Here is an 18,700-nt window from a genome sequence, read left to right on the forward strand (position 1 = left end):
TCCATCACTAAATCAATTAAGGGTATAGTAGGAATTTCATGGTTCCTGGCTTGGTGGCTGGATTATGTATAATGAAAGTAAAAACTAGGAATCATTAAGATTGATGAAGTAACATGACGAGCTACAACTTTTAAGCAACTGCTCTCCGTTTTATTTTTTTGGCATGTGCTGTCTTGCAGGCCTCTGTTCTTTATCTCCTTGTACCTGCTACCTTCTGTGGAACTGATCTTCCTCTCCCCTCCTTCGGTCCTACTTCTGTTCCTTTTGTGGTATCTTGTTAAACGAAATTTACTGTGTGGTAAAACATGGAAGCATTCTGCAGTTCCCTTGCCTTTGACATCTCTACTATTTATAAACTTGAAGGTACTTAATTCCTTGTCCTAAATTCTGCCATTTTTTCGTAGATTTAAGTCTCACAGCAGAGAAATTACTTTTCTTCCTTTGTGACAGATAACACTGAAATTCTTCTTTACCTTTGACAAAGTTATAAGCCCTACTTTCCCAGGCCTGTGTTCCTGTATTAGATCTGGTACTATACAAACTCTGGTACTATATTTTGATTGTACGCTACGTGCTTCTGAAGTACTCTTGCACTTCACTTTCTTGTGCTCTTGTCTCCACATGACTTTCTGAATTGTGCCTTTATCAGTTATGTTTGAAGAATTTTCCTCTTCCTGCTCTTGCAAGCGGTTTCTTCCTTAAAGGCCACTGGAGTTTTAATTACTTTTTTGGATTTCATCTTGTGCCATTTTCCCCTTTGGTAGTGGTGGATTATGAGTGTCTAAAATTGACTTGTTAATATGCCATGGCTTATGCTGTGCCTGCACCTTATTTTTATTTCTGTTACCTAACAGGTGTGTGTGGCTTTTTGCTTTGTATGATTTCCTTTGGTTCCATAGTAAGTGTAGTGTGCAAGGAGTAAAACAGTAACTGTACATCCAACCACATCTGCAGAGCTGATCTGGCAGCTTCTGAAGAATAGGACAGCAAGTACTTGCTGTCTGAAAAGCTGTTGTTCAGTTCACATGCTCTTTTCTACAATTGTTTAGATTATGATTATTGACTGCCCAAAATAAGTCTTGCATCTGTCTTATTCTTAGAATTACTATGCTACTTCTGAATTGCTTGTTAGTGTTCTGTGGCTGAACTATATGCTTGGCTCTTCAGTTAGAATCCCTGTTTTGACAAACATGGGCAAGTATGATTGAGATGGAACTTGAGGCTCTCGAGTTCTGCATGGAGCCCCACAGCGGGGTCATTTATGCCTTAAATTTGAGAGACATAAGGAACTGCTGGAATTCTCTAAACTGCTTCAAACCTTATCTGGCATGACTTTACTTTGTGGTAGTGTTTAAGCCTCTGCCAGGAATGTGAGCGCTGTTGGAGACATTTCAGTGCATGTCTTGTGGAACTTACTAAATATTAGTCAAAGAAAAGCTCTTTAATTTTACTTCTTATTTGTATTAATTACAGAAAGTCACATGTGGATATTTGCTAGAATTAAGTAGCTTGTGACTGTAATTGTTTAACATGGTTTTGGTTTGTAGGTTTTAATGGGTGGGAGTGGTGTAATATCCAAATGAGATTGAGCCACCAGCCTTTTCCAGCTAATGGGGATACAGCACTTCATGTGCTGTGATGGATTGACAGAGGATTGTCAGACAGTATATGTTAAGTCCCAAGCTTCATCATGAGGAGATCAGTCCCTCACAGATACTTTGGACTGGATTGATTGAATAAAGGTTTATATTTCGGTGACTTATGCACACCACCTCTGTTGACAGAGCATGTGAGACCGCCAGGTTTTTGTTTGAGCTCTACACTAACATAAACAGATCTTGGTTTTGTGGAGGACCCTTTGTCTTCATACACCTGCCTTTTTGTTTTCTTGTGTTATCTAAGTGCATTGGTTGCTGGGTTGGGGAGTGAAAGAAGAGCAGGGAATGCACCAAGCACATAATCATGCTAGTGAGAACCAGTTACTTCAATACTTACTTTCCAGATAATGTTTAATACTGACAGAAGAACGCTTTCCACTTTTAACTTGCCAATATTCTTTAGTGGCCCTTAGTGCTGTAACTTTCATTCCTTGATAAGTCTGTCATGTATATTTGAGTCTTAACTGTCTTTAACAGTTCACTGAAATGGCAAAACATGAATTGGCGTGAGCAATACTTAATGTTGTGCAGGCCCAAAGGTAGTCTCAAGTTCTTTAGCATTTAACATCCTTAGCAGAATTCACTGTGCTGCTGAGAGTCCCACCACTGGGCTTGTGCATTCTTAAACTATGTATGCTTTAACCAAGCTGAATTCTTAATTCTTTGTTTGCATCTACTATAGGACATACCTGTTTCTGTCATGGTCATTCTCTGCCTTTACAAACTTACATTGTGGCTACAGCTGATACCATCAGGGATGTGAGAATACCTCTTCTGCTGTTGCATCCCTGACTACCTTTCCAAAACTCTTCAGCCAGCATGAGAAGCAGACATTCTGGACAACTAAAATGTTTCTTCCTTGTTGTGCATTTTCCTCACCACACTTAAGCACTCCCCTTGTTGGAGTCTGTCATCTCATTAGGTAGGCTCTCTCCTTCCTACTTACCACTTTTCTGAATTGTGGAGTTACTTCCTTTATCTGCAGACAGACTTCTTTCTCATTGAATCCAAGCTACAGGAGAAGAGTTAGTGTTTTGTGGTTGCTACAAAAAAGTTAATTTTTTCTTCTCTCCCATAGCTGCCTTTATCTCAATTAAAATTTTGGTCTCTTGTTTATCTGAATAAATCATAAAGCCAAACTAAAATGCATGTCACAGGCTACTAGGAACCGGAGAGTGAATGAGGGCCATCTTGATTGTTGCCCAGCCCACCTCACTTGCAGGTTGCAGATTCAGGTCAGGCAGAAGCAGTTTATAGCTATGTGGGAGAGAACACAGAGCAACAGAGGTTCAGCCCTCTATTGATACAAACTGACCTAAAAGAAAATGCTAGGGTGTATACACAGTTAGAGCAGATACGCACTGTTCTGAAGGGGCCTGATATGGCAGAGCAGTGTCTGCATAAAAGGGAACTTTGCTCCACAGATGTACCCATGTGTGCCTGATAACTCAGTCTGCAGCTGTGTGGCCTCAACATACCTCTGTTTAGTTTGTCTATCTCTCACTTGACACTGCTGTGCCCTTGACCAGCTTTTGTGCTTGTTGAGGTCTGCATCCACACAGGGTGCAGATGCCCTGCCAAAAAACATAGTAATGTTTTAAGTATCCAGTCTTCACTGGTATTGAAAGAAGCATGCAAAACTTTTGATCAAATCTTGTTTTGCTCTGTCGGAACTGTCTTTTGCACTGGAGAGATTATGATCTAGTAATCTAGGGAACAATGAGCTGCCTTTTATTGCTAGCTTTCTTTCCTTCTAAGGTAACTTTGTTTCTGGTTTGATCCTGCATTAATGTTTTATTTCGTGGATCTTTGTGTTGCACTAGGTAGTTGAATGATTAATTCAGTTTTATGAAGCAAAACCAAATGAACAGGTTGATTTGAATTTCAGTGCTGCATTTCTTCCTGGCTTTTAAAAAACAAACTGCAAAAATGATGGTACTTAGCTAATGAATAGATGCTTTTCTACTTTTGTGAGTATAGAGATGTCTGGAGGAAGATCGCTTAGTGTTAGAGCATTATTTAACTGAAGATAACAGTTTGCATGCTCACATTGTAGCTGTGCTGGTTAGTCTGTCATTCTTTATTCTTTCCCATCTTCTGCTGTTAGTAACACAGGGTAACTAGGCACTGTTACAGAATTTTGTGCTGTATGCTAACTAGTTTGTTTTGTGAATTTAATTGTTGATTTTAATTGTTTTTAACTTAATTTGCTGGAATGATCTTTTGTTTAATACTAGTGTTTGTCTTTAAATGCAGCTGTTCTCTGGCAAGATTGATAGTGTCAATCATTTACACAGTGAAAAGTTTTTAGCATCTAATGAAAACTTCTGATTTTTGTTTAGGTATTTATTCTGTAAAATGAGAATTCATATCTTTTTTGCTACATTTCCCACTAGACTTTTCACTAAAAAGCCTGAAGTAGCCTGGTGTCATCAGAAAAGTGACTGTGTCATAGCATACTTTCCTGTTTACTTTAATTAGAGCCTTAAAAAGCACACTGAGTTTTCTGTATGTATCACAAACCAGTAAGCCTCCATGCAGTCTCTTGATTTGTTTGTGTGGTCTTCTATTCTTACCACCTGCCAGCAACATTGCTATGTAAACAAAAGTTCTGCTGTTAACAACATGAAAGGAAAGACCTTATTCCTGATGTTTAGTTAAGAGTTATGTCTTGAAATGTGTAGGAATGCTTACCAGTGTGAAGAATATGCATTTTTTCACCTTCCTGCCATATAAAGCAATCTCAGTTGCCAGTCTGACATGAAACACTCCACTAAAGAGTACTTGTGTTCAAGTCTTACTACTGAAATAGCTCCGAGGTCTTCTGAATAAAGTTCAAGGAATAGTAATTTAAGGACTAGGTCACATGTTTTAGGAGTCTTGTGCTGATTTTGCAGTTTAGCAGCTACCTTTTAATTAAGACAGCACAAACATTCTGAAGCTTTTTGAGTTGTAACAGGCATGCAGATTTTTTTCCTGCAAAACAGCAAGCTTGAGTTGGCTGTGCTCTGTTATTGACATACCAAGCTGCACTTTTTCAGCAATGTGTGTATGGTGAGGTCCCCGTTCCTGATAATGGTGCATTTTAATTTAGACAAATGTTAAAAGCAAAGCTGAATTGAGTGGTGGTGCTAGTAAGAAGTCAATGTTTGAAAGTGTTCCCAAAGGAATGGGTGTGAGGACTGCTGGTTTTTTTGCTCTTAATAGCTTAACTTCTGTTTCAAGCTGCTGCTTAACCTTAGTGTTACAGCGTTGAAGAGATAATGGTTCTTTGTTCTCAGACTACCATATTAAGTGGTTCTTTATCTTGATATCAAAAAAATTGATATCATTAGAATAATCTGCATGTTTTCTTGCTTGAAGCTGGTGGGTGTAAGCAACAAATAACATTTGACATTTCTCAATGATATAAAGGACTATGCTCATCACTAATTTTAGTAAGAAACAATGATTAGCTCTGCATGTAAATTTCTACCTTAATTAGTTTGGGTGCAACAGTGTTATCACTTGAGCTACATGATGAAGTTATGTCCTTCCAAAGGTGCAAAGAATTTTGAAATAGTGTTTATTTGGCCATTTTGTCTACCTTCTTATGCAAGATTTTCCAAGGCTGAGTGTTTTAGTGCTTTGACTAGTGAGACTCAAATTTCCTTGTGGTGCTTTCAATTTCTCTTTAGACATTGGGTTATCATTGTTAGGACAGTGATTATACCATTCTGCATAAATACTGGTTGATGTCCTTGCTTTCAGAACAGGTGTTCTTGCCTTGTCTAAAGTCTTCCTCCCAAACCTTGTAAATTCAATAATCTTTTAATCAATCCCTCCAGCCTCCTTCATGTTTACTAGCAAACAGTAAGGAATTGAAGCATAATGTTCTCTCTTGACGTTTCAAAGTTTCAGTGCAGTGCCCTAGGTCTGCTTTTTCAAGCAGTATCTTGAAACTTCATAGTGATAGAAAAGCTTTGCTTCGTTAGTGCCTCTGCATTCCTTAAACTTGCATCATAGTGTTGTGATGACATTTTGATATTCTGGAGATAATATGCTACTGACTTATTTAAGTTAGAGATGTCTAAACCAAATTCTGTAGGTGAGGTTTGTTCTTACTTTGCCAGTCAGGAGTGCAGACCTATGTGAGACCTATACTCAAGGGTGTTGGCCTGTGCTGGGACTCTTCAGTCATCTCAAGCTTTTTTGTCCTGCTACATAGCTGATACCCTCAAAACAAAAAAATAATAGTGGTCTCAAAATAGTAAGTTATTGGCATAATTATTGTAGCCTGAGAGATCTGGGTTTTAGACTTACGGCTTGAATGGTTCTATTTCCCAGTATTAACTCCAATGTGTTCTGTTTCAGTTATGCAAAAGGAGACTTGGATATATCATACATCACTTCCAGAATTGCTGGTATGATAGTTATGTCTGTCTTAAGAATAATTTCTGTTTGTTCCTAATATATGAAAAAAGTGAATACTTCACCTGATGTTTGTTCTGTTTTCAGTGATGTCCTTTCCAGCTGAAGGTGTAGAATCTGCCATCAAAAATAACATAGAAGATGTGCGGTTATGTCTGGACTCTAAACATCCTGGCCACTATGCTGTGTACAATCTCTCTCCAAGAACATACAGGTCTTCAAGATTCCACAATAGGGTGTGTGTAGTTTTTGTGTATTTCTAAGAGATCTCTCAACACAATGTCTTGATTATACCTTCAGCTTTTTATTGTGAAATATGTTAAAGTAAGCTTCATAATCCAAAAGTTGACCAAAGAATAAATATAAACATAAGGTTGAAGAGTAACCTATATTCTGCTTGTCTTTGCTTTCAATCCAAATTTAACTGATTAAAGATTGTTCCTTAATCTTACTAAAGTCTGTTTCCTAGGCTTGTGATATCTTTGAAAACATATACAGGTACCTTAGATGTTTCAGATTTAAATGGAGAATACTTAACATAATTACATAATCTTACTAAAATTTCAATCTTTCCTACATTCAGAGGTTTTCCTTTATCAAAGATAGTACTCCTTTGGTGACTGAATTGCACAACCTGTGTACTGGACTTTCTCCTTGTCCCACTTTATACCATTCGACTCCCACATGGCTCAGCCCTAGCTGACTGCTTGTTGCTACTGCCTGAAATATTGGTATAGCTTAGCTGAGTCTCTGTTAGCCTTTCTGGCTATTTCTGTGACACTGAAATGAAGACATGTGCCTAATTCAGTAACAAGGTAGTGAGGACAGCTTGTTAGGTGCTGAGATACTGGACTTCAGTGTCTGCTCCTAAATACACCTCAACTGTCCTGTAAGTAGCTCAGCAGTTGAGACTATTACTGTATTGTGAGTTATCTAGCGCTGGCCACATCAGACCTCACCTAAATGGTCTGTAGTGATCATGCCTGTTCCTCACAATAGTGACTGCCCAGCGGACAGTCTAGAAGCATTATTTGTTACAGGAAACCCCTTTTTGGCCTTATCCTGCAGACCAACCCTTAGCATTACTTCAGTTATCCAAGTTCACTTAAACTGTCAGGCTGACATATGTTTAGTGTATTCTATCTAGTGCTTGTCACTTCATTTTGTTTCCTTGTAGATTTGTCACACCTGAAAAAACTGCCTCTTTGGAGGCAATCAACTTCTTTATCTGCATCTGGTTCAGTATGAGGTTCAGGTAGAGGCTGTTTCAACATGGAAGGCAAAGCTTAATCATGCCAGAAACCTCCTGCATGACTATTTGGAGCAGATACCTCAAAGCAAAATCTTCAGCAATGCTTTTTAGCACTAGATTGCTGGAAAGTCCACTGAGACTGACATGGTGAACAAATTTATTCCCTATCCTGCAAAGCTATCAAAGCTATCTGTGTTTATGGAGTGATAAATTCGGTGACTAGGACATCGTTTACCCTGGGAATGTTTTTTTTGCTTATGCAAGTCTGAGGTGCCTATACATTGATATTCCTGATGTATTGGTACTGTGAATGGCAATATGAGCACAGCTAAATCTACCAGTGTTCTGGAACTCTTCTGTTTTACACTTATCTTTTTGACAATCATTTTATCTTAGGATCTTTCTTTTGCAGGGAAGTAATAGTAGATTATAACTTGTCAAAACATTGTAGGTTCCTGCCTGCTGTATTGGCTGGGTGTATTTAGGAAGCTTCTACAAAACATCGTCTTCTGTTTAAAAACAAAAAAGACAGCTATTTTACTTGGAAAACAAACTCTTTAAATATATTGGGGAAATCTTCCCTGTCCATCTTTGAAATCCAGATGCACAATGAGCAATACCGGCTGACTTAACTTCATTATTCAGTGCTGGGTGAGAGCAGCCATGTAAGAAGCTAAGGAATCTTAGTTTTTCTTTAGTGCCTGAAAAAGTTGATTATGGAGAGCCTTAAACTTGATCAGAGGAGAACAGCTTCTGAATTCTTATTCTAATTCGCTTAGCAGGTATTTATGAAATTATATATTCTTGCTTTCTTGCTGTATGCTATCTGTATGGAACTGTTACAAATTTCTTTAATGTTGATTAAAGTTAATTGTAGTTTTGAAGTCTTCTCTGCTAGTTTTGAGTCCTCCTTGGAATAGGTTGCTCAGAAGTTGTGCACTCTCCATTGTTCTGCTAATGATCAGAACATTTTGAGCTTAAAACATAGTCAAAGGAAAAGAAGGTAATGTAGGGTATACCTCTTGTAACAAAACTAGTGTTTGAGGAGAAGGTAAGCAGTAAATCAGAAAAAAGTCAGTTCTTTTTGCTTTTTTGAATACACCTGCTTTTCTAGACTGTTTTCTGGTTTGTAGCTGTAATGCTGCAATATGATTCTTTCACTGTTATTGTAATATTTGAGATGTACAGAAGCCCACATCGAGTCCTGTGGTGAACAGGAATATAAAGGACAGCTTGCCTTAGCTCTCATTTGTTCAGTGGTGACTTTGTATAAGCTTTCACTAACAAAAGAACGTTAAATGTAAATCTCTCAAGTGACGCTTTCTGAAACTGCCCTCTTTTTAAGTTAAAAAATACTAGAATACAGTGAAAAGCTGTAGGAGACTTTGTATGGCATACTGTTTCTTTCAGTCTTTTTCCTGAGCTTAGCACCGAAACAATCTCGTTAAGAATTTTTTGTGATAGTCAGTTGAGGTACTTCACCTCAGAGTAACCCTTGGACTCTTTTTCTCTGGGTAAGAAAACATGTTGCTGATAGCAAAACTTGGTCTTCCACATTCAGCAATTTTGGTCCGGGCTAAAAAGAAATAGAAAAAGCTTGCTTTGTAAGTTGTTTCCTTGGTTGTGGCAGAACATCTACTCTTTAGGTGTTGAAAGTGCTCAAGGTTCAGGTTTCTTATATTCCATTCTTATGGGACAGCTGATTTTAAGAATATAGACTCTGTAGTGTTTTGTAGCACCAATTGCAGATGGAGTATTATTTAATTGTTGAGGCTCTTTGAATAAAGGACAAATGCAAGAGCAAACCAAGCCTTTGTTTGGTTTTTGTCCTGGTTTCAGCTGGGATAGAGTTCATTTTCTTTCTAGTAGCAGGCATAGTGCTGTGTTTTGGATTTAGGATGAGAAGAATGCTGATAACACACTGATGTTTTAGTTGTTGCTAAGTACTACTTATGCTAGTCAAGGACTTTTCAGCTTCCCATGCTCTGCCAGGTGCACAAGAAACTGGGAGGGGGCACAGCCAGAATAGTTGATGCAAACTGACCAAAGGGCTATTCCATATCATATGATGTCATGCTCAGTATATAAACTGGGGGGGGTTGGCCGGGGAGCAGTGATCACTGCTTGGGAACTGTCTGGGTATCAGTCAGTGGGTGATGAGCAATTGCATTGTGCATCACTTGCTTTGTATATTATTATTATTATTATCATTATTATATTGTTATTGTTATCATTACTATTTTACTTCATTTCAATTATTAAACTGTTCTTATCTCAACCAGGAGTGTTTCTCACTCTTACTCCTCCAATTCTCTCCCCCATTCCATCGGGGTAGGGGGAGTGAGCAAGCGGCTGCATGGTGCTTAGTTGCTGGCTGGGGCTAAACCACGACAGGTGGTTTTTTTTTGCTTAAGAATATGTGCACAAATCAAGTTGAAAGCTGTTTTACTTTATTCCTTGCTCTAAGAAAATTTCAGATAGTAATCTGAGTTGTTGATGCTCCTAGTGCAGCAGATTGTAGACAGAACTGGAGTTTTATTGCACTTCATCCTATAAAGTGGTGCTTACACTGTGTGAGACTACCTTTCTTAAGCATCTTGCTTAATTTCTGCCTGAAGGTGGCATTAAAGTATAAAATTGCCTCTTATATACACAGCTGATGCTATGCAAATGTATGTGACTAATCTTGTTTCTCACCTCTGCTGTCTCCTTGCAGGTTTCTGAATGTGGCTGGCCAGCAAGACGAGCACCAAACCTTCAGAATCTTTACAGCATATGCAAGAACATGCATTTATGGCTGAAACAAGACCAGAAAAATGTTTGCATTGTGCACTGCCTTGTAAGAAATTGGTTTAAGTCTGAAGTGCTTTGCTCAATCTAGCTTTAAATTGTGAATAAGGTTGCTAATATCTGCTCGGTTTGTGAATATTACTGGCTTGCTTTACTGTGGGGCCTGGGGGCAATTCCATCCCGCTATGTCTTTAGGAAAGTTATTTGCATAAATTTTCTCCTTAGGCAAAGTAGAAGGATAATGCTTTCTTGCATGTAGCATAGAAGGTGGTATATAGGAGGGATTAAGGCAAAGTAGCCTTTGGAAGAAAGAATCTGCTCTACTATTTCAGTGTTTGCTCTATTTTTTTGTTCATGTTTTCTGAGTGACAGCTAGGTGTGTGCTGCATTTTCCACTACTATCCATTTAGAATGTAATGTGTATCCACAGAATTGCAGAAACTGACCATGAGATTTTTGGTGGAACTTGCTTTTCTTGGCAGCAGGTTGCTGTGTAACTTCCACTGTTCTGTAAGGTATCATTAACCTTGATATAACCCACAAAAGCAATAAAATTCTTGATAAAGAGCCACCTCATGTCAAACATGGGGGGGTGGGTGGAGGAAATGAATTTAAAGAACAGTTACGATGTTCAAGATTTGAAAACATGAGGTTACTGTTACATTTGTGTAAGAGAATTGCAGGTGAAATTTTGACATTCTTATTTTCCTGCACAGTAAAAAGAGAGAAACATGACAGTTGTTACAATACTTATGCTGGAAAGCATTCATAACCAGTCCTTTGATATGGTATAGTACTCTATATAGAATATCACTGTCAGTCTAAAAGAGGATTTGGTAATCTGGCAAAGTGTACTTAAACAGAGTTTTGCAAGGGAAAAAAAAAAAACAGTTAATGCCAGCTCCTGAAAACTGATGGGATTTTCAGTGCTGCTGTGAGGTTCAGAATCTAATTCTATATTGAAGTGATACTTATAGTGTCTCAGTATCACATGATTGCTGGTCAAGTAGGTAAGAAGCAGATGTGATGATTTAGCACCACTTTTTGTAACATCTTTCCCTTGAAGTGTTTCCTTTAAGGTACCTAACTCATTCCTTTTCCACAGGTGTGAGGGAAGCTTGTATATTTACAGGTGCATGCCAGATGTGATGTGAAGAGCATACACCAGAATTACTAGAAATGAATTACAGCTGCAATCTAGCTTTGGATTCATCTAACTGGAAATTTTTGTAGATTTAGAAGCTAGGAAGTCTAGGTTGAAACAAATGATTTATCTGGTAGAGATAGAATGTTTTAGTCTAATACGCTTGCTTGGATAACAGAACATGAGAGTTGCTTCTTGTGAAGGTGAAACTACCTCTAGGTAGCTGGGATTCAGAACCAGGTAGGGCTTCCTGGTCTTCTGATCTTCACTGTGGAGGTTTGCAATAATGGAGTGAATTGTTAAATTTTTACTTTGTAATTTGAGTGATCCAGGTGAGAACAAGCAGTTGAAAACAAGGTTTAAATGGCAGCTCCCCATGTCAGCTACAGTTAACTCTTTCTGGACTGGCAATGACTGGGATCTGTTTTTAACTGGCATCCTCTTCTGTTGATATCACAAGACTGTAGCACATATGCCAGCGGCTGGAGTAACTCCTGGACATCTGCAGTAATGCTTTGTTCTGTGTAATTATTTGGGGTCGTGCAGTGATAGTCATCCTTGAAAACTTTCACTGCTTTAAGAAGGTGTGAGTACAAGATCATCTTGGTGGAACTTAATGGCAAGGAGGCTTGCAACCAGATATGCTGGAGCTCTTGAAGTGTGCTTCCTTCAGATAGCTGTATTTGACTTGTGTTTAAATGAACCAAGTTAAGATAATTATACACACACTCGGAAAAGTTATGTTTAATTTGTTTTTTGAAGGTTATTCCTTTTCAAAATAGTCTAGACACAAAACTCCTCTATCTAGCTTTTTGAAGCTTTGGGAAAAAACTTATGCTCAAAATCTAGCTTTTTCCAATCATTGTTTTTTATTGCTGCCTTCATGATCATTTATGCCTGAGGACTGTTTATTTTTGTAGCCAAGATCCATCATCCTTGTAAAAACATACTAGGAAAAACTGAAATGTTGACTGTCTCATCCCTGTATGGGAGTGTTTCTTTTGCTTTGCTCCTCTTCTGCAACTTATCAAGCTTCTTTCTGAAGTGCAAGGTTCTGTCATCAGATTTGTTTACTAATCAATAAGATGCCCTTTATTTTGAATGCTGTATTACTTGTTGTAAAGAGATCTTTAAAGTCTTGTAAGGTTGTCCTCTGACTTCATGCCACAGTTGCAAAGGGTTTGCTGTGACTTGCTGACTTTGTACAATGATTTTTCTCCCCTCGGTGTGGTGCTTTAATTTCGAAGTGGCTTTGTAATGCAAGTGTACACAGGTCACTGCTTGTCATGCTGATCAGTGTTGTTTCATTCTTCCCTTGTATTAATTAATGTTTTGTCCTAAGTGCAGGCATCTCAGGGTAGGGACCATGTTTTTGTTATATCTGTGTGAAATTTAACTGAAAGGCAGGGTCCAGCCCATAGAATCACAGACTAGTTTAGTGACTTGTGGAAATCATTGGGCTTGTTAGTTACACCAGCAGTAATAATATTGATTTGCTGAACTGCTCTTTAAAGATCTGGCTCTTAAGGTGCTGGCAGACCTTCTCATTTATCTAAGTAATGGTTAGAATAGAAGCCTGGCTTTGAAGGAAATGCCTGTTAAAACAAGTTGAGGAAAAACATTTCCTTCTTCCCCACTTCCATGCTCATATACCAAATGACCACAAAAAAATCTGTTCCATGTTGCTAGCAAAAAAAAACTTGAGAGGTCCTGTTCTGTCAACCGTTACCTCTTCTGAATCTTCAGTCTTCTGTAATACAGGGCTGAATCTGGGACACTGAGTAGCCATGGTCCCGGCAGAAGGAGGTTCAGTGTTTTAATTTCATTCTCTTAGCTCCATGGCAAGCTATTAATCTCACACAGTTTTACTCAGACAGAAGAGTTTAGTGTGGCTTAGTTCTTCTGAATTTTAGGACTTCTTGTAGCAGAAGTCCATGGTTATCAGCCAAAAATAGCACTGAACTTGGGTTTCAGGTAGCAGCCAGGAAAAATGGGTATTAGTGATAGTAAGGTAGTAAACATGAAGTTAAAATTTCAAACAGTGTTAAGCTAAAGCAAGTATTCACATTTGAGCAAGCAGATAATGTGTAGTGTCTTTTGTATTGTGTGGAAGTCAAATGAAAACATTTCACATTCAGATACAAACTTCAAATCTAATGATCACAGTAGACTTTGGACTTCATTACATTAAATAAGGAGACGGCATGTTCTTCAGTAACTTCTGTAATGCTTTTTCCACTAGGTTTAATTAAAAAGTTACAATTTTTTTTTTGTAGGATGGAAGAGCAGCGTCTGCTGTTGTAGTTTGTTCTTTTCTGTGTTTCTGTCGTCTCTTCACTACTGCTGAAGCTGCAGTTTATATGTTCAGTATGAAACGCTGTCCTCCTGGCATTTGGCCTTCCCATAAAAGGTATGGTATCAGTCTGTAGGGTACTGCTGAAGCACGTGGTTATGCAATTGTGAATATGCTACTGTTTTTGCAGGATGCTTTTTAGGAGGACAAATTATTTCAATAGTGTCTGTGTTCAAATGGCAAAATGCTTGGAAAAATGGGTGTATCATGAATAGAGAAAGTAGTTCTGAATTCTGAGCCCTTATGTTACTCATGATGTTCTTACCAAAGTGAGTCAAGTATGACCTGTAGTGAAGAGATGTTAGGAATGAAAACAAGGGTATGCAGTGCTTTTGAATGCTCTCAAGTATAAAATCCTCTTCCACATGTGTAAGACTTACTCCATGTTTACTAGTTTATTACAATAGGGTTTACTCTGTCAGAACACTGCAAGTTCTATAGAAAGACCAATAATGATTTCTGTCAATCTTTTCTGTTTAGGTAAGAATGCCTTCTGCTTTTTAAAGGAGTGCATGCAGAGGTGACTTTGATATACTTTGACAAATGTTTTAAACTGATTATTTGATTTAATTTGATAGATCTTATAACAATAAAGTCTCAGTAGCAAGTGACACTGGTAGTAAGGGTGTTTGCTACAAAAAGGATTAGATTTAGAAAGGTGAGAAGTAAGGATTAGTTAAGTGTAAATGACAGATTATGCTGTTGTACAGATTTACTTTTGAGTATATTTAATGGGTCCTCTACAAGATAACTTATATTAATGAGGGTAAATTTAAAGCCTTTAGGAAGCTTTGAGTTACTAGCTTCAGAACTCCTGTGCAACTTTGATCCATTATGTGTAAGATACAAAGTAAGTAGTTCTCCTAGTTCAGTGTTTTAAGGCCTTTGGAAAGAGTGGCTAGTTTGTTTTACAAGTGAATATGTGTAAAGCTACAGACCTAAGGCAATGTCTGGAGTTGTCTGGAGGGTAAGACACAGGTGCAGATGAGTTCATATGCAGTGCTGTATTCAATTTTCTGGGCAATATATTTTTCTTTTATGATGTAGCCATCAGGTTCTTGTACAGAAACTGTGTTGCTGTCCTTAAATTGAGAGGCTGGCTAGGGATCATAAATATTTCTTCATGTTTCTATTTCATTTTCCTTTTGTGAAATTCTATGAGATTTGAAAATCTGTTTGCTGGAAGTGCTGTTAAGTGTTCCAAGTGTTGCATTGTTATCATTTGTCACTGTTCAGAGGCTGGATATGAACAGAAGTAACTCACCCAATTTTACAGTTTGGTGCTCTGGCTAAGTGAGTGCCTTTTGATTTTGGCAGATACATTGAATACATGTGTGACATGATGGCTGAAGAACCCATTATTCCTCACAGCAAGCCCATCCTTGTCAGATCAATCGTCATGACTCCAGTTCCTCTTTTCAGTAAGCAGCGTAATGGCTGCAGGCCTTTCTGTGAAGTTTATGTGGGAGATGAGAGAGTAACCACGACCTCCCAGGAGTATGACAAAATGAAGTAAGTACAGCTTATGATTTGTTCTGAAACAGCACATTATGTTTTTCTAGACTAAGTTAAATATGAAGTCCTTATTGTGAGAAGAAAGCATGATTTTTGCATGTGCCAGTTAGGCAGAAAGCTTCTTTAACATATGGAACAGCTCCTCTGTCCCCTTTTAGCTGATTTCAAAGGTAAATCATGGGGAAGAGACAATGTAATAGCAGCTTGGATCTGTTCCTGCAGAAAGTGGGGATGATGGTAGGGTGGCACCACTCACTCCATGTGGTGTAAACTAGGAAGATTGATCCCTGGTGTATGTGTACTGAACAGAACATCATATCTCAGTCATGGAAACAGTAAAGATCCCTCAGGCACAGTAGCTGTAAGGGGAGTGTTCATTAGCCCCTGTACAGCTCTGGTGTCTGCTGTTGTAATACAGCACAGGAATGGCAAATGGTACTAGCACTACTAGGTTTAGATAATCACAGATAGAGGAAAGAAGAGGGAATACCAAAGCACTTCTAGCTTTCCTACAAATCCAAGCCTTGTAAGGAGCTTAATGAATTTGAAAAGATCAGGAACAGAAACAGCTGTGGGGTGTTACAGTAACATTTTCCCCTGTTTTTCTCTACCACTGTCCCTAAGTGGTAGTCCTAACATAACACAGCAGTGCAACTACAGTTTCTCTCTGTACTTTTCTTTGGAACAGCTTTCTTCACATTATCCCGTCTCTTGCATTTCCCAGCAGCTCCTTGAAGACACATTTCTCCCATATTTGATTTGAGAACTATGGGTCTGTCTGTTGCTCTGCTGTAGGCAACTGTTAATCTTGTTATTTTTGAGCGGCTTTTAAGTTTTAATTATTTAGAGCGAATTCCTTCTTTGTAATAAGAACTTGAAGCAGATGTTTTTTTATGGGTTGATATTGAAGGCCTTGGAGAAACTAAACTAAGCATAAGGTAATACACTATTTTTTAAAAACGAAATTAACCGTGGTTATGTGTTTTTCTTCAGGGAGTTTAAAATTGAAGATGGGAAAGCAGTAATTCCACTAGGTATAACAGTCCAGGGAGATGTTCTCATTGTGATCTATCATGCCAGGTCAACACTAGGAGGCCGACTACAAGCCAAGGTAATGATAAATTTAACAGCCTACATGGAGGATTTGCTTTTTCTTGTTGCAGTTTTGTATCATACTTGTATCTGATCTTAAGCATATGTCTTTATTTGCTGTTCTTTGTTGAAAGGAGTGTGTGAGATTTCATGTACTTCAGAATTCAGCCTTCTCAAACCTAATAAGTATGTCCATTCTTAGTGTTCTGCATGTAGATGCTTTGGTAAGCATTTCTGGAAAGTACTTCAGTAGTGATAGTTGTTATATTTGCATGGAGAGCTTCTAGCCAGTTTGAGGCAGTGATGGTTATCTATTAAGTTGTACAACAAGCCAGAACTTTTTAATTCTGTACACACAAACTGCAATGAAAGGAGAAGTAATCACTCAATAGAAAAGTGGAATTCCAGGGACTGCCTGTACAAAAATCCATGTAGTTTTGTACCCTATTGCCAGAGCCGGGTTGAGTTTTTATAGCCAATTTTCTTACTAGTCTTTGTTCTCCTAGGGAGAATGCATGTTTCCTTTTCTAATTCAACTATGGATGCAAATGTGTTGTAAGATCACAAAAAACTTGAGTGAAGCCTGTCTTCAAATTTCTAAAAAATAAACATGTGTTCTCTGGATGAGTAACCCAAATTAAGCTTGTGGACATCCATGTAAAAAATAGGAAGGGGTAGTGCAAAGTTTAGGATAGCTTGGAGTGTTGTGAGAATTGATCCAGAGGTTCGACATAGTCCCCCACAACATCCTTCTCTCTAAATTGGGGAGATGTGGGTTTGATGGGTGGGCTGTTCGGTGAATAAGGAATTGACTGGATGGTCACATCCAGAGGGTCGTGGTCAATAGCTCGATGTCTACATGGAGACTAGTGACAAGTGGAGTCCCTCAGGGGTCTGTACTGGGACCAGTTCTATTTAACATCTTCATCAATGACATAGACAGTGGGATCGAGTGCACCCTCAGCAAGTCTGCAGACGACACCAAGCTGAGTGGGGCGGTTGACATGCCAGAAGGACGAGATGTCATCCAAAGGGACCTGGACAAGCTGGAGAGGAGGGCCTGTGTGAACCTCATGAGGTTCAACAAGGCCAAATGCAAGGTCCTGCACCTGGGATGGGGCAACCTCCGATATCAATACAGGTTGGGGGATAAAGAGATTGAGAGCAGCCCTGCAGAGAAGGACTTGGGGGTACTGGTAGATGAAAAGCTGGACATGAGCCAGCAATGTGCGCTTGCAGCCCAGAAAGCCAACCGAATCCTGGGCCGCATCAAAAGAAGCGTGGCCAGCAGGTCGAGGGAGGTGATTCTGCCCCTCTACTCTGCTCTGGTGAGACCTCACCTGGTGTACTGCGTCCAGCTCTGGAGTCCTCAGCACAAGAAGGACATGGGCCTGTTGGAGCGGGTCCAGAAGAGGGCCACCAAAATGATCCGAGGGCTGGAGCACCTCTCCTATGAGGGCAGGTTGAGAGAGTTGGGGTTGTTCAGCCTGGAGAAGAGAAGGCTGTGCGAAGACCTTATTGTGGCCTTTCAGTACTTAAAGGGGGCCTATAGGAAAGATGGGGAGAATCTTTTTAGCAAGGCCTGTTGTGACAGGACAGGGAGTAATGGTTTTAAACTAAAGGAGGATAGATTTAGAATCATAGAATCATAGAATCTTTTAGGTTGGAAAAGACCTTTAAGATCATCCAGTCCAACCATTAACCTAACATTACCAAGTCCACCACTAAACCAATTAAGGGTAGAGTAGCAATTTCGTGTTTCCTGGCTTGGTGGCTGGATTATTTTTAATGAAAGTAAAAAGTGGGAATCATTAAGGTTGGAAAGGACCTCTAAGATCAGTCCAACCATCAACCCAACACCCCCATGTCCACTAAACCATGTCCCAAAGTGCTACATCTACCTGTTTTTTGAACACTTCCAGGGATGGTGACTCTACCACCTCTCTGGGCAGCCTGTTCCAATTTAGACTGGATATAAGGAAGAAATTTTTCACAGTGAGGGTGGTGAAGCACTGGCAGATGTTGCCCAGAGAGGTAGTGGAGTCCCATGCCTAGAAACATTGAAGGTCAGGTTGGATAGGGCTCTGAGCAACCTGATCTAGTTAAAGCTCTCCCTGCTCACTGCAGGGGGGTTGGGCTAGATGACCTCTAAAGGTCCCTTCCAACCCAAAGCATTCTATGAATCTTCAGAGTGTTTCCATACATTTGACGCAAACAAGCATATTATATCTATGATTCTAGATATTCATATATATCTGCTATTACTGAAATAAATGGTTTCCCCTATGTTTTTTCTGCTTTGTGTGTAGGGAGGTGAGTATCAAATCTTGTGTTGCAGAGGTTCAAGACTTTCTTAATGTCCCCAGAGTGCTATGGGGCCAGATCTTCCAGAACATCCTAAAACTGAAAGCTCAGTGAAATGATTCTCTAATGCACAAAAATAACTAGTGTATGGTTCAAGGTCATCAGTGAAGAAGGCATACAAC

General features: G+C 39.1%; 1 protein-coding gene across 4 annotated transcripts in view; it reads left to right on the forward strand.

Moving 5' to 3' along the window:
* Nucleotides 1-18,700, forward strand: part of GAK (cyclin G associated kinase) — a 73,233-nt gene that overhangs the window by 30,482 nt on the left and 24,051 nt on the right. For all 4 annotated transcript variants that reach the window (XM_075727075.1, XM_075727076.1, XM_075727077.1 and 1 more), the window contains 6 exons: nucleotides 6,012-6,061; nucleotides 6,156-6,304; nucleotides 10,037-10,159; nucleotides 13,531-13,664; nucleotides 14,925-15,119; nucleotides 16,116-16,233. In XM_075727075.1, the coding sequence (XP_075583190.1) occupies nucleotides 6,012-6,061; nucleotides 6,156-6,304; nucleotides 10,037-10,159; nucleotides 13,531-13,664; nucleotides 14,925-15,119; nucleotides 16,116-16,233 (769 nt within the window). The remainder of the gene's footprint in view (nucleotides 1-6,011; nucleotides 6,062-6,155; nucleotides 6,305-10,036; nucleotides 10,160-13,530; nucleotides 13,665-14,924; nucleotides 15,120-16,115; nucleotides 16,234-18,700) is intronic.

The sequence above is a fragment of the Pelecanus crispus genome, chromosome Z (assembly GCF_030463565.1).
Source record: "Pelecanus crispus isolate bPelCri1 chromosome Z, bPelCri1.pri, whole genome shotgun sequence".
Classification (NCBI taxonomy): Eukaryota; Metazoa; Chordata; class Aves; order Pelecaniformes; family Pelecanidae; genus Pelecanus; species Pelecanus crispus.